Below are 15,593 nucleotides of genomic sequence, written 5' to 3'. Positions count from 1 at the left end.
ATGCGATAAGGATTGAAAACTATTTTTCATGTTTTGCGAATATTGATAAATGTGCCCCCTAGGGAGGAAATGAGTACTATTTGTAAGAAAGCATGATGCAGTAGATGAAATCTCTGGATATACAAACCAAAAATATGCGAAACAGTGGATAAGTAGCACAGGGGTATAATATGATCACTTACGACCTCCACCTTCTCCTCTTTGTCCCGCGGCTCTCCAGTATAAACTAATCCCAATGACGAGTGGTGCGCACCACACTAAACAGTCCTGACGCAAACAAAGACCTGTATCCGGGTTCCTGCAAAATTGGCTCCCACCTCTGTGTCACGAATAAATAGACAAACTGTCTTTTGGATCCAAGTAGGGACAAACAACCTGCTGACGCATTTCATTCTACAGAACTTTTTTAAAGCATATGTGAAGGTACAAAATACTGCTCCTTTTATCAAACTCCACAACCAATCAGTTTCCCTCTCAATGAGTCCAGCCAGTAATTCTTATTAGTATTTATTAGATTTCAATTAGCAAACAATCTTTTCAGCAAACAAAATTATTTTTATATAAATATACAATTAATATATTCAATTCATAAAATAACATGCATAAAAATACATAAAAAAAAATAAAAACATTAATAGAAAATAGTAATACAAAACGTGAAAAACACACTAACAGCTTGTCCCAATTCAAAATACCTTATCTATCAGCATTAGAGTAGCACTAATATATAATAATCGAAATACGTGTAAATTCATAGGAGTCCAAATTTAATATAGTACCATTGCAAAGACTATAAGTAGGAGTAAAGCACACTCATATCTCATCCCCACTCATAGTACCTATCTATTAAGTATATTAAATAGCCCTAGATAATTGAATTAATTTTTAGTATCACATATATGATCTCAAATATTCAAATGCCAAGTTTAACAATCTTCATTAAACTCCAGTTTATCATTCAGACCCTCCGGGTACAAAGTCTGGAGTTTAAATATTCAGATAGTCTCGATTTTACATAATTTAGAAAACTGGTCTCCTCCTGTATTGGTAGCTTTATTTTGTGCCAAACCTATTAATTTCAACCCCTTTGAATCACCATTGTGAGCCACTGAAAAATGTCTTGCAACACTGTGGGTCTGTACATGCTTAATGATGTTTTTACTGTGTTCCCTAAACCTTTCTTTTAAACTCCTCATAGTTCTACCTACATATTGCAATAAACATAGGCATTCTAACATATAAATTATATATATAGAATCACAGTTGATTGTTAGGAACTCCTCCAGCTGGTACAACAAAACCCGGAGTCTTCTCCGAAAGCCAGGTGTTCACTGGAGCCCCTAGTGGTGGGGACAGACTTGGCCGCAGGCTAACAGAGGGTCGAGAGTTGTGTACCGGCTAAGGGGAACCCAGGGATAGGGTGTTATGGCGGACAGCAGCGTGGGGTTCAGCCAGAGTTGGTGCCGGCAGCAGACAGCGTATCTACAGAACAAACCAAGGCCAGAGGTCACAGGCACATGTTCGGAATCCAGGGACAAGCGAAAGATCAGGGGCACTAGCAGAGAAGCAAAATCTGGGTTCAGGCAATTGGTCAGGGTCAGAAGCATAGGTTCTTAGTCAGGGAACAAGCAAGGGTCATACACAGGAAATCTATCATAGGTTAAACACCAAGCACAGAGATAAAGTAGCAGGCAGCAGAACTGTAAACAGGATGCTATAACCGGGAGTGAGGCTCTGATCTCACTGCCTTAAATAGTACTAAGAGCCAATCAGGACAGAGGAGGATAGGGCTGACAATCAGCCTCAGGAGGCAGCTAATTAATTACTAGCTAGAACTAGCATAGGTAAAAACATAACCAGGAAGCATGTATAAAAATATAAGTGAACCAGTTTAAATCATATGAGAGCTCCCCCTGGTGTTGGAGGCTGTCCCTACACCCTCCTATATCTATGCCACAAGCATAATAACAGAGCACAGAAACTAAAACACACGCCAAGCTGCTAGTTCATGCTAGGATGCGGCGTACCGCCGCGGCTCGTGACATTGATAAAATCTCTTAACTAAAAAATCCTCCCTTTTGCCCTTGACGTAACAGAATATACCTTATTAGCAATGAAATTACAGCTTAAGCAAACCGATTTACCACATTTAAAGCATACCATCAGTTTCTTCCGGGGCCAATCCTTTCTCATTATGTCTTAATTCTCTAATGATTTAATTTTACTGGGTGCGAAGAATGATCCAATATTCATATTCTTCTTGAAAATTATTTGCGGTTTATCCCCTAGTATATTCACAAGGACCGGATCTTGTTTCAATATAGTGAAATTTTTATTCAAGATTTTCCTTACTTGATAAGATTTGCAATTATATTTAGAAATAAATGGCACCCAATTGTCACCACCTATATCCGTACTACTCTCTCTTCTACTATTTAATTTCATAGAATTCGGTATTAACAGATCATCACTATTTAAACTATTAGTAAATCTCAAAGCTTCTCCTAATAATTGGTCTGGATATCCCCTCTTGATAAAGTTATCTAGTCCGAATGACGTGAACAATTTCTCCTCAACCTACCAAGTTGACCTCTGGAAATATGTCGTATTCATATATCTCATGCATCAGTGCAAGCTAAAAACATTTTTGATTTACATAATAGACATTTTAAATTTTATGTTAGAGATAATGTCTGGCTGTCTATAAGGGATATTCTGATTCCACAAAAGACTATTTAGCTGGGTTCCAGATTTGAGGCGATCCGGGCTCATCTCAGTTGTGGTTGGATTTTGCTGCCTTCAGGTGATCAGAAATATTGTATATTCTTCATTACAAAGATTGCATCTTGTGAGTGTCCCAAAAGTCAGATAATGGCAATGGTCTTGATCTCTGCTCGAGTGACAGCTTACCCCCAGAGAGGTGCGGAGTCTAACGGAGGAGAGGTATTCACCAGGGATTTCCTGAAGGGAATATGGTCTTAGCTGCCACAGGTATTGACTGTGAGATAAGCTGAGCCAAATAGGTGGTGAAGCGATGAGTTACAGAGAGCAAAAGCACTGAGCTCCACACAGGTGTTATAATGCTGGAACAGGACCAATGATGAGCGATGCTATGCAGGGATAATGCTGGGAAGCAATGAGCTGCACAGGTAATACTGGGAAGCAATGAGCTGCACAGGTAATACTGGGAAGCGATGAGCTGCACAGGTAATACTGGGAAGCGATGAGCTGCACAGGTAATACTGGGAAGCGATGAGCTGCACAGGTAATACTGGGAAGCGATGAGCTGCACAGGTAATACTGGGAAGCGATGAGCTGCACAGGTATTTGCTGAGAAGCAATGAGCTGCACAGGAAATGCAGAGTAGCGATGAGCTACACGGGTAGTGCTGAGAAGTGGTCAGCTGCACAGGTGTTGATGAATAGTGATGAGCTGCATCGGTAATGCTGAGAAGCAGTGAGCTGCACAGGTATTTCTGAGAAGTGGTGAGCTGCACAGGTAATGCTGAATAGCGATGAGCTGCACAGATAATTGGTGGGTAGCAATGAGCTGCACAGGTAATTGCTGAAAAGCAGTAAACAGCACAGGTAATGCTGAGTAGCGATGAGCTGCACCATCCACAACACTGAGCCAACCTGGTGAGATGCGTGATAGTGAGTACTGTGTCTTTTTCTACAAATCTAAACTTTATTCTGTTTGGAGTACTACAGACCATTAATTCACTACAGCTGTCAGAGACTGCCATTAGTAGAGACTTTGTTCTGTGCTTTTCAATCAGTAGCAAGGTGTGTTTTCTCTGTATATGATCATCGCTTACTCTGGGTGTTTTCAATATATTCAAATAAACTCACAGTTTGAAATTCTCTCCTACCTCTATCTACCATTAAATTATCTAACTGGAACTGAGATCTTTTCCTCTAAAATCCAGAAAAGTAAATTTAACATTTATAGTTTGAAAACAAGTTGGCTGCGGGGATTGTTAAAGGACCGCAATGAAAAAAAGGGATCTAGAAAATATTATAATCAGCAACAGTCAGTATGGAGTTCTGAAACACTGAACTTGTCACTAGAGATGTGCACAGACCTTCATGTTTTGGTTTTGTTGTAAAACCATCTTCATTTGTTGGATCTGGATTTTATAAGAAATTATCAAAAACATGTGAAATCAAGTAATTTTTAACTGGTTTTTTTTGTTGCTACATTATTATTTATATCATTAACATTAATTTGCATTCATTTGAGGTCTATTATCTCCAATATTGGCCAAAGGCTGCAACAAGCTGACTAGAAAATTAGTGACAGAACAACGGCACAAACACATAGCAGTTGAAAAATATATACCGCACCAATGAAGCATAGTGGCACATCAGTTCAGAAAGGATGGCAGTTTTATAGAGTAAAGAACAACTTTAAAAACATACTATCAAAGCACTGACTGATAGGAGGGTTATGTTAGAAAGGAAGATGTCCCAAGGTGGGTACACTCCACAAGTGGATATGGTTTAAGAATTTGATCCTATTTCATTCTCAAAGATATATTGCATGTGTGACATGGAGAGATATAGCAGCACGAGTAATAAAAAGTCATTAGAGAGATAGCAATGGCAGAAACAAAAAAGGTAAACTTAGAAAAAATGATACAGCAATTTGGACAAAATGCCATAATATAAAATAGTACAAGATGTAATCATTCTCCCTCCCACTCCCACTATGTTGTATATTAAAAAGGAAATTTAACAAACAAAGCACTGGAATGAAAGGGAATACTTCTGTTTTGTGCTTGACTTGTTTGGGCACCAACAAAATAAAACATTTTGCTTGTTAAACTGTAGAATAGATAACGATTTAAAAAATGTAATAATGGGCTTTAGGGTAGCAGCGGTCATCGTCATCACTGATGACAATATTATCACACAGTATTGATATTGAAGATACTCAATGTCCATACTTTGTTCGGAAAGCCGTCTTTCATTCATCACCTGGTCGAATGCGTATTAAGTTGTAAGCTCCTCTTAAATCGAGCTTTGTGAAAATACTTGCTGTCTGAAGTCTTTCTAATAATTCTGGGATGAGAGGAAGTGGATGTCTATTCTTTATTTAATTCTCTATAATCAATGCAGGGACGCAAAGAACCATCTTTATTTTTCACACAAAAAATAGGAGCCCCTGTTGGGGATTTAAAAGGACGAATAAAACCTTTAGATTCATTTTCATCCAGGTAAGTCTTTAGTGTCTTTAATTCAGGTTCACCTAATGGATAAATGCGACCAAAATGAATAGCAGCCCCAGGTAATAGGTCAATGGGACAATCATATGATCGATGGGGGTGTAATTTGTCAGCATTTTGTTTGTTACAGATATCTGCAAAATCCTGATATTGAACAGGCAATTGTTCATCCACAGAAGAGGGGGACACTGAGATCTGATTCTCTTTTTGTACAAGAGGGACCACACTGATAGTATCTTGAAACTTTAGGTTTTGAGACTCCCAATTAATGACTGAGTTATTGTTAGTGAACCAAGTGAGACCCAAAATTATGGGAAATTTTGGAGAAGAGATGAGAAAGAAAGTGAGTTCCTCCTTATGATTGGGTTCTATCATCGGGGATATAAGTTCTGTCTCATGAGTGATGGGACCAGAATTCAGAGGGGATCCATCAACTGTCTCCTTTAATACAGGAGTCTTTCTTTCTTGAAATACTATATGGTTTTGTTTAGCAAAATCTATATCCATGAAATTTCCATTGGCTCCAGAATCCAGCATTGCCATGGTTGAAATAAGTTGAGAGTTTATCTCAAGTTTTATTGGAATTGTAAAATGATTCTTTATTCTTCTGTTCTCTTTCTCAATTATAGACAGCGAAGAGATTTGAGGAATAATAGCATTCAGTTGATGTGAACAGCATGAAATAATAGATTCCTGGTTAGAATATTTAGGTTCCATTAATGTAGCAACTGTCTTGCGAGGTCGTTGAGAATAATTAGATACATAATGTCCAGATTTACCACAATACAAACAGAGATTCTCTTATCGTTGTTGATCTATTCTTTCAATAGAAATCTGTTTGCAAATGGTATCTATTTGCATTGGCTCAGACTCCTCAATTTGTTGTGTTGCAGGAGTTCCAGAGTAATTTGATATTGCTGGTTCTGGATAATTAGGACGAGTCCACATGGAGCCCCATCTATCTTGTTTCCTCTCCATTTGACGAGCGTCAATATGAATGCAATGTTTAACAAAAGCTTCAAATTCAGTGGGTGTATCAGCTCTAGCTAATTCATCTTTAATAAACTCAGATAACCCCTTTCGATAAACAGACAGTGTGGCTGCCGAATTCCAATCAGTGTCCAAGACCCATCTTCGAAAATCAGAGATGTATTCAGCCACTGAACGTCTTCCCTGACGCATCTTTAATAAAACCGACTCAGCAGTAGCACTTCGATTTGGGTCATCAATTATCTGATTCATTGCACCCATGAAATTAGAAAGATTTTGTAATATTGGACTTTTTGCTTCTTTCAAAGGAGAAGCCCATGCCAAGAAATCATCTTTCAACAATAAAAGAATACAACGTATTTCACTCAGAAAATAAGTAGAATGTAAATCAAAATGAATATTACATTGGTTAATAAAACCTCTGTATCTCTTGCGATCACCTGAAAATCGAGCCGGAGGTAATGGGAGTGTGGGTTGATGTAATGCAGCTGAAGGTGCTACAGCATTAACTTCTTGAAGTCGTGTCTGTAGTTCTGTAATAACTCCATTTTGGAGCGCTATTTGATCTTTAAGTTCCCAAACATTTATTTGCAACTCAGTTACCTGTTGGTTTTGCAGTTGAAAATTATTTGTAAACTGGGCCTCAAGTCCTTGTAATTTTGCCTGAAATTCCTGTAGATGTCTTGAGGCAGAATGCATGTGGAAACTCAGGTCTGAAAGTCGCTGTAAAGAAATTGGTTCTGTACCGGCGGGGTCCGTCATTTTGGGCTTGAGTATCCTGTCACACTTCTGGTATCACAAACGGAACCCAATAGCCCGGTAGTTCTGTAGTAACAGGATTTATTTTGATATATAAATAAATCTCAAATGTCCAACAAGAAAAGTCCAAAGTCTCAAGACAGATAAAAGTCTGGTGGAAGTATCAAGTAATTGTACTCAAAATCACAAGAGAGCAAGGTTCTGTGGAAGCATCTGGTTCAGAAACACAATACTCAAGCAAAGGGTTCAAAACAGGAAGTGCCTTTTCTAGGCCCAAACAGGAAATGAGATCCAAGATGGAATCTTCATGAGACAGTCCCGGCCATCTTGGATAAGGGCTACTATAAGGGCAAGTTCATAACAGAGATCCAACATGGAAACTTCATGAGGCAATCACGGCCATCTTGAATGAGGGCAAATCTAAGGGCAAGTACATAACAGGCTACCTACATTTTTTTCCTTTAAAATGTTCAAAATTGCCTGCTTTTATGTTTATAAATTTCAATTATTTTAAAAATATTACACAAATGTCCTAAATTGGGTAGAGGGGTTTGATTGGAACCAAAGTTTTAACTGATATACAATTAATGTGTGATCATTATATACCAGCATCCCACATGACAAATGTTTTGAAGCCACTGACCATTCTTTATTGTTGGATGCTAATAGTGATAGGTGATGGATATGTTTTATTTTGAAATTCTTTAAATATTTTTAAGAATAATTATTTTAACTTTAAAGGATAATTTGTATCTACAAATATGTGGTACAGCGATGGAGACTCACTTTGTGCCAAGTTTTGCTAATTTGTACCTGGGGATATGGGAAGAGCAAGATATTCTTAATAATAATCCTTTTAAAGAAGATATTAAGGCATTGAAGAGATATGAAGATCATACTTTAGTATGGGAAGGATTGAAAGAAGAGTTTGATGAATTATATACATCTACAAAATAATGCATACAATTTGAGTTTTATGTCTAATTCAGGATTATAAATTAAAATTTTTAGACCTTAATTTGGATTCCACTGAATGGAGTCCAGAGAAAAACATAGAGACGAGGATAAGTATTGCACCGGTAGATAGCAATAGCTACCAACACTTTTATTAGTGGTCATCTTAACTCTTGGATACAAAATATGCCATTTTCACAATAAAAAAAAGAAATTGTTCAAATGAGTGGAGTTTGCTAGAGTGAGATTGTTAGAAAGACAATATCCTTTTGAATTAGTTCAAAGTAGTAAAGCTAGAGCTAAAGCAATGAACCACCAGAATCTTTTACAATCTAAAAAGAAACAAAATTCAGAAGATAATAGAATTGATCAAATACCATCCGTTATACAATTTCACACAAGACAACTACCCCCTGACCAACATTGTTGTGTGACAGGATCATTTAGCTTATGAGTCACATTTACCTTTGCAGTCTGGCTGGGCCAAAATGCAAAATGTGGACTTAACCTCATGTATCAAACTCCCATTGTCCCATAGATTGTAAGCTTGTGAGCAGGGCCTTCTCACCTTTGTCTGTTTTACCTAGTTTGTTTATTAGTTTACTGTGTTTGTCCCCAATTGTAAAGCGCTATGGAATATGTTGACGCTATATAAATGATGATGATGATATTATCTTTTAACACTAAAGAGTGGGAAATCAAACAGATACTAATCAAACATTGGAAGGTGTTGAAATTTGACCCCTTACTGAAGGATATTGTGCATTATTCATTAAGGAAAGTTAAGAAAAAAAATTTGTACGTTTTCTTACTCAAGTTTTCTAGACAAAACTATGTAGCCGTGCAAGGGGTGCAAATGAGTTTATTATTTTGCACATAAGGAAAATACTGGCTTTTTTTTTCATGCAGCACACAAATACTTGATAGCACATTTGTACACTGAAATTTAAAGTTGATCTAGGACATGCCCTACCCCAAATATAAATCTATCATCACATTTTAAATTTACCTCCCCCTCTAAAGCAACATGGTTTTACCTTACTTGCTTACTTTTGCTTAACTTTACTTAATGAATCAGGCCCATTATCCATGAACAGCCTGAGGTAGCTTGTAAAAGAGCATACTCCCCTTTTACTTTCTTTTATTTTCCAGATTGGACCCATAATGGAGGGATTATAAGAAATGGAGCAGAGGATTAATGCACCTATATTTATTGATATAAAGACTTTTTTTTAATGTAAAGACCGTTGCACTACTATCTTTGAATGGTGGGAGAATAGCACAATGAAATTTTCTTTGCATTTATAAAATTGTGTTAAAGATCTTGAAAATATTATTCCCATGCTCCATGCATTACATAGCAAAGAGCTTAGAGCTTCAATGACTGGTTGATACACAAGCATTTTGCAATATCTAATAATAATGAAACAAAATGGATTCCCACCCTCCTATAATCTCATAAAAATTTACCTGACAAGAAGGTCTACTTTTCCACTTACGATGACAGCTCCCTTTTTGTTAATGTTCCCAGCATATATTACTCCATCGATTATCCTGCAGTACATTGAAACAGTTGGTGTTTACAGCATGCCCATTACTGGCAAACATGTCATATTTATAAACCACTTTCCAATAGCAACTTTTTTAAAGCTTAAAGCTGCAATCCTATTAAACCAGTGATCAAAGTGGAATTTTAGAGTTGGCAGTATGGAAATTCAGAAGTGGCTATATAGAAAATGTTATTGGAATGTAAATGAGGGGAATTGAATAGTTTTACAATGAAGGCAGTGGGAGAAGTGACGGTATGGCATACCACCATTTATACACCCCCAGTTTAAACATTGTATAAAACAATATGTTTTTGTAACCAGAATTCACTATAGTTTGCTGTAAGAAGACACATATGATATAATAAGTAAACAGACTTTGGAATGTCCATCTTCTCAGCATGCTTATTCACAAGGCACACAAATCATTTCTTACCTGGCAATCATTTACATCAGTGATGGACAACCTGATATATTCAAGGGCCGCACATTAACATTAATGTCAAGAATGAAAGTGAACTAGAAACACCCACATAATAGCCCCATGTGTCCTCATGTCAAACCTTGCCACAAAATGCACTCACAAGCCATCAGATCTCATTTCAAAAGTCTTCCATATGCTATGCAGACCTCCCGACATGCACCTAACATGCCACAGACCTCCCCACATACCCCTCAGACCTCCTCATATGCACCCCAGACCTTCCCACATGCCCCTGGCTGGCCGTTCAGATCTGTCCACATACCACTCACATGCCCATAAGACCTCCCCCACATAGCACTCATACATTTCCCACACACTGGCTAATCTACTGAAAATACTTTAACAGCTAAAGCCTGCAGAGAAAGGAGGGAGAACATTCAGTGCAAATCACATTACACTCCCTCCTCCTCTGATGTGCTGAATGGTCTCCCTGCATTTTGCATAGGAGGTCACGTTACCCATTCAGTCGCTCTTTCCTTTGTAACAAAGTCAGATTGGGCGCAGCTAGATGGAGGTCATAGGTGAAGCTCACGGGGTGCCAGCTGCCAATCACTGATGCACATGAAGTAAGTGCTCTGACTCAAGACCTGTTACCTCACTCCTCAGGAAGAAGCTTTAGTGCTGAAAAGCAAATGTGTTCAAGCTGAGTTTTCTCGAAGTAGCAGCCATTTATTAATGGCAAAACCAGCAGATATGTTCAAGTGAATTAACATTTTTTGACTTAGATGTCCTCCTCTAACTGAGCAGGCAGATTAAGAGCAACAGCTTGGCAAATTTGTTTTCAAATTTAGTTTAACTGAAGTGAAGATGAAATGTGAGTGTTGATACTATAGGGACTATTTATCAATAGCTATAAAAATGTATCGCCAGCAAAATCAGTGTTATCACCAGCAGTATCCTTCTATTTTTATATAAACCTATTTCTGTATACTACAAGCATAGTTAAAAAATATTATACCAGAGCAAGATTAAGGAGAGGGAGGATCATAAGACCTGCTGTCACCCATTGAACCTGTACACGCTTCAGTACAGGTTAAAAGGATGACAGCAGGATACTGTATGGTCTTGTGACCCGTTCCTCCCTCCCTCCCTCCCCTGATGTGTATGCCCACCACCTGCTATCTCCCTCGCTGGCATATGTTACATGAGACACGCACCACATGACAGGTTTATCATCCCATTTGTGCAGACTGCAAGAGAGGCAAACAGAAGAGATTCTCCAAGAAACATCAGATGGAAGAAATTGTGAGGTAATGTGGGTGGGTGGTGGACTATTTCATTTAATGGTGGAGTGTAGGTGAAAGCTAATTATTTGGGTGGGGTACGGCTTAACGGTGCTGAGTACACCGACAACACTTACCCCGACATCTTCAGTCCAGACGGCTGCTTCACCGACTAGGATCCATGACGACTCTTCTGTGAAGCAACTTCAACCAATCACAATGAAAGAAGACGACAGTGGGACTTGATGATGTCAGTGAGATAGACGACTCTGTTAACGCTGCTCTTTACGGGGTAATCCAAGTATGCGGCTATGTACAATGTACTTTAGAAAGGGTTGTACATTGTACATAGCCACATACTTATATTGCCCCCTTAAGAGCAGCATTAACAGCGTCGCCTATCTCACTGACGTCATCAAGTTCCACCGGCATCTTCCTTCATCGTGATTGGCTGTAGTCACTTCACAGAAGAGTCGCCATGGGTCCTTGTCGGTAAAGCAGCGTTCGAACTGAAGCTGTTGGGGTTGTTATGGCTGACAGGGAACACCATAAACTTGTAGAACAGGCAGAAGAGGTCTTCACCTATAGGAAGCCGCCTTTCCCGTAGAGCTGGACGTGCTCACAGGTACTCCGATGCCCCCAGGACTTGAACTCAGAGTAGTACAAGTTTATGATGTCGCCACAGCGCTGGCGGGGGCCAGATAGGAGTTAGAAATGGAGTCCAGTAAACAGGCAGAGGTCAGAGGGCAATAGCAGACAGGTGAAGTCCAGGCAAGGGTCAGGGGCGGCAGAAAGCAAACGAATCCAGAGAACAAGCTAAGGTCAGGTCACAGGCAATCCAACAAGGTCCAGAAGTAAGCCAGGGGTCATACACGGGAAATCAAACTAGAGAACTCAGAACAGGAGCAGGAACAGAGAACAGGGAGCCTAGCAAGCAGGAACTGAACTTAAAACACCAATAACTGCAGCCTGTGAAAGATGCAAGAACAGGTAGGAGTGCGCAGGACTTCCTGCCAGCTGTCATGAATCTAGTGGTGTATTCCCAAATTTAGGTGACTATCCCTTTTACTCAGGATTTGGTCTGACTGAAAGGACAGTTGGGAGGTATGTTCTGCTTCACACTGCTTTGCTCATGAAGGGAGAGCTGTGTGCATCCAACAGTTGTGCCTGTATATTTGTCTAATATGATAGCCATATTAGAACATAGAGGTCCCCCTGTCTTAAGTACCCCATGCCCCCAAGAGTCTTAATTCAGCTATGAAAAATACACAAACACGTACTTAGATACTAAATTTAGTTATAAAGGCTGATTTTGGCAGATACACCTCAAAGACGGCAAGTTTTGATATTATGACTTATGATTAACGACTCTTTTCATGATGTCATTACAGACAAAGTGAGGTATCAAGTGGTAAGAACAGTTGGGCATAACTCAGCAAATTGCATCATTTGGGCTCTGATCCCCATGGAAAAATGTTGCGATCATATCATAGAGTAATGGGGGCAGGGCCAAAATGAGGCGATTTACAGTGAATTACGTCAGTGAGACCTCATCCAGCCCACTTCACTAGGAATTAGGAGAAAGGCATGTTCTCCCAGGCATCCGGGAGAACTACCTGAAATTTGTGAGTCTCCCAGACATTCAGAAATGTTCTGTTATCCTTACTTTTTTTTTTTTAGCTATTAATGATTTCCATTTTGTTAACTGTCACATGCTCTATTTTGCTGGTTGTCATGTTAAGAGGGAGATTTTCTTTCTTGGTAAGCATGCAGAGTAAGATATGAAACTTGCTTTACAAACACAAATCAAATCAACTCATGTCATGTAGTGACACTATATTTTGCTCTGTAACACAAATGGGAATGCTCTGTGTAATAGGTCTGTCAAGTGGATGAGATAGGTCTTATGACTTCACAGATTATGCACCTACTGGCTTCAATGATGTAAATTCAGCTCTACTCAAGGTTCTTTTTAATATAAAAATTTTCACTTTGCTTAACTATGTCTATAGTATACACACACACACACATATACGCACACACAGATAACACATTTGCAGTACTTACATGCTGAATTTAGTTATAAAGGCTGATTTTGGCAGATCCACATTAAAGAAGACTTCTTTTGATATGTTGGCTCGATTAACAGCTCTACTCGTAATGACATTATGGGCAAAGTGAGAAATCACTTTACTGTTGATATTTATACTGTGGATTTCTATGTCTTCAACTGTCTGAAAAATACAAAACAGGTAAATGAATATAAACAAGTTATTAACATAAGTAAAAGTAACAAGATAAACTTTGGGCTTTCTGTATGGAATGGGAAGGTTTTTACTATGTCTGTTTCTTTACTTAAGTTACCCCTCTACAATGACATCACAATGAATGAATGCACATTTCTAAGTTACTTATAAAGTCCAGAGCTCCGCCTCTCCAGTTACCTGTGATCCATGATAAATTGGGAGCATATTATTTCAAAGTGGTGTTTCCACATGCTTTCCACATAAAAACCATATTGCTGTTACTCAACTATGTAACAAAGCACATTGCAGTGTACTTTCCGTTGCAATTATTGACCAAGATTATTACTGTTATTGTTTTCACCCAAAAACTGCATCAAAGTCAATTCCAATTGGACTTTTATGCTCAGAGCAAGGAATGATTGTAGATAGGTAGGGTTTGTGATTTAGAATAAATACTCTACAATTATTTACATTTAACAATGTTAGAAAAATGGCATATTCTAGAATATGTTTTAAAAAATATATCTGATAAAGATTATAGTGTTCCATTTTCCATGAATTCACATAAGTAGATTTAGTAGTTAGCTATTACAAAAAAATAAATAGTTTCCATGGACAGATCTCCTCCCTCACCTCATGTGGTATGATGCCAGTCTTTGTCTAAACTGTGTGAGTTGTTAGACCCCTCTTTGACCTTTTGGATGCATATGAATAGAACTGACCATTTCCTGTGCAGGGGCTCCACCCACAGGTGTGAGTAGTAAAAAAGATTGTGAGCCTTATTCATCAAGGAACACAAAGTGAACCTAATGTGCATTTTTTTTAAATGCACGTACATCGGGCTTACACACATCCATTTTCATCAAGGATCGAATCTAAAGAAACTTATTTTGTTGAATACATATTCAAGTGTATAGGGGCAGTACATTCTTTGATAAATACCATAAATAAGTTACTTGCATGATATAAAAATTAGAGCAAGTAGCAGTGCACTTACAATTCACTGACAGACGAATGTTTGTGTACGATATGCATTTGTGTTACCTATTGACAGAGGAACACACAAGCCTGCAATGTCTTCCTTTTTCTCATTCACCTTATTGCACACACATTTCATTATATTATTTTCATACTAACCCTGCATATTAACTCTGTGTATCATGCATTATCACGCCAACCTGTACTGTTGCAATGTGCAATTGTATAATATTGCTTGATATCTAAAACCCATATAGAAGATACCTCTATCAGATTACTATACCTTTGTTTACAAAAAATAAAATATACACACTTTCTTATTAACTTAACAACTTTTTTTATAAATATCAAATAAATTAACTTTTATAAACCGAAAACAAAATATATTAAAATGATAAAATATTTTTTTAGCTCATTTTTTTTTATTCTTTTCAATTTTTTTTAATCATTTTTAGGTGGTTGAATCTTCGCCACCTGAAAAAAATAAATAAAAAAAAAATAGATTTTAAAATCACAATATTTTTTATTTTATTTTTATTTTGAAACCGCATAGACAAGTAAATAGGCATACTCAGGTTAAACAGAACTGTGATATAGCTGAGACATGGGTATAGTGACATTTTAACAATGGTGAAAAGAAGCACATTCAACCACACGGAGATGAAAATAGCTGAGCAAAATTAAAACATGAGACAATCAAAAAGTAGCGGTGGTTTTATAAAGCTAACTTATTTTTTAGGGGGGAAGGAAAAGGAGGAAAAGGAAAAGTGAGGGAAAATCACAATATTTTGACATATTTTAAACATATCTTCGCTTTATCATTGTAGTGTGTATTTGCGGGGTCCGGAAATAGCCTCTTTAAATTCAGATTTCTGTAGGTTGCTTGTGTAAGTCAAGAGCCGGCTAGCAGTGTCATAGGATTCAGTACCTGTCAGCATGGTGCTGTCTTCGGAATGTCAGATGTCGTTTTTCAGGTGAGACTTGATTATATCCCTGTCAGTGTCAAAGACCTCTGTTATTTTTTGTAGGTATGTTCGTTGTCTGTATTTTGAGAGGCGTGAAAACAACTACCACCTGTAACAGTTATGTAACGTGTGAACAATGTGGTAATGTAGGTAATAAATATGTAGTACTTGCCTTACTCTAGATCAGCGCTGGCCGGCCGGCAGTGCGGAGTCTAACGAA

At 38.0% G+C, this 15,593-nt stretch overlaps 1 protein-coding gene across 3 annotated transcripts in view; it reads right to left on the bottom strand.

The window, feature by feature from the left end:
* Positions 1-15,593, bottom strand: part of LOC142099563 (inter-alpha-trypsin inhibitor heavy chain H3-like) — a 185,038-nt gene that overhangs the window by 150,564 nt on the left and 18,881 nt on the right. For all 3 annotated transcript variants that reach the window (XM_075183114.1, XM_075183116.1, XM_075183115.1), the window contains exons 3-4: positions 13,252-13,418; positions 9,401-9,484 (exon numbers count right to left, since the gene is read on the bottom strand). In XM_075183114.1, coding sequence (XP_075039215.1) covers positions 9,401-9,484; positions 13,252-13,418 — 251 coding nt within the window. The remainder of the gene's footprint in view (positions 1-9,400; positions 9,485-13,251; positions 13,419-15,593) is intronic.

Source organism: Mixophyes fleayi, chromosome 8 (assembly GCF_038048845.1).
Source record: "Mixophyes fleayi isolate aMixFle1 chromosome 8, aMixFle1.hap1, whole genome shotgun sequence".
NCBI lineage: Eukaryota > Metazoa > Chordata > Amphibia > Anura > Limnodynastidae > Mixophyes > Mixophyes fleayi.
Note: the sequence above shows the minus strand (reverse complement) of the source record. Positions and strands in the feature narration are given on the sequence as shown.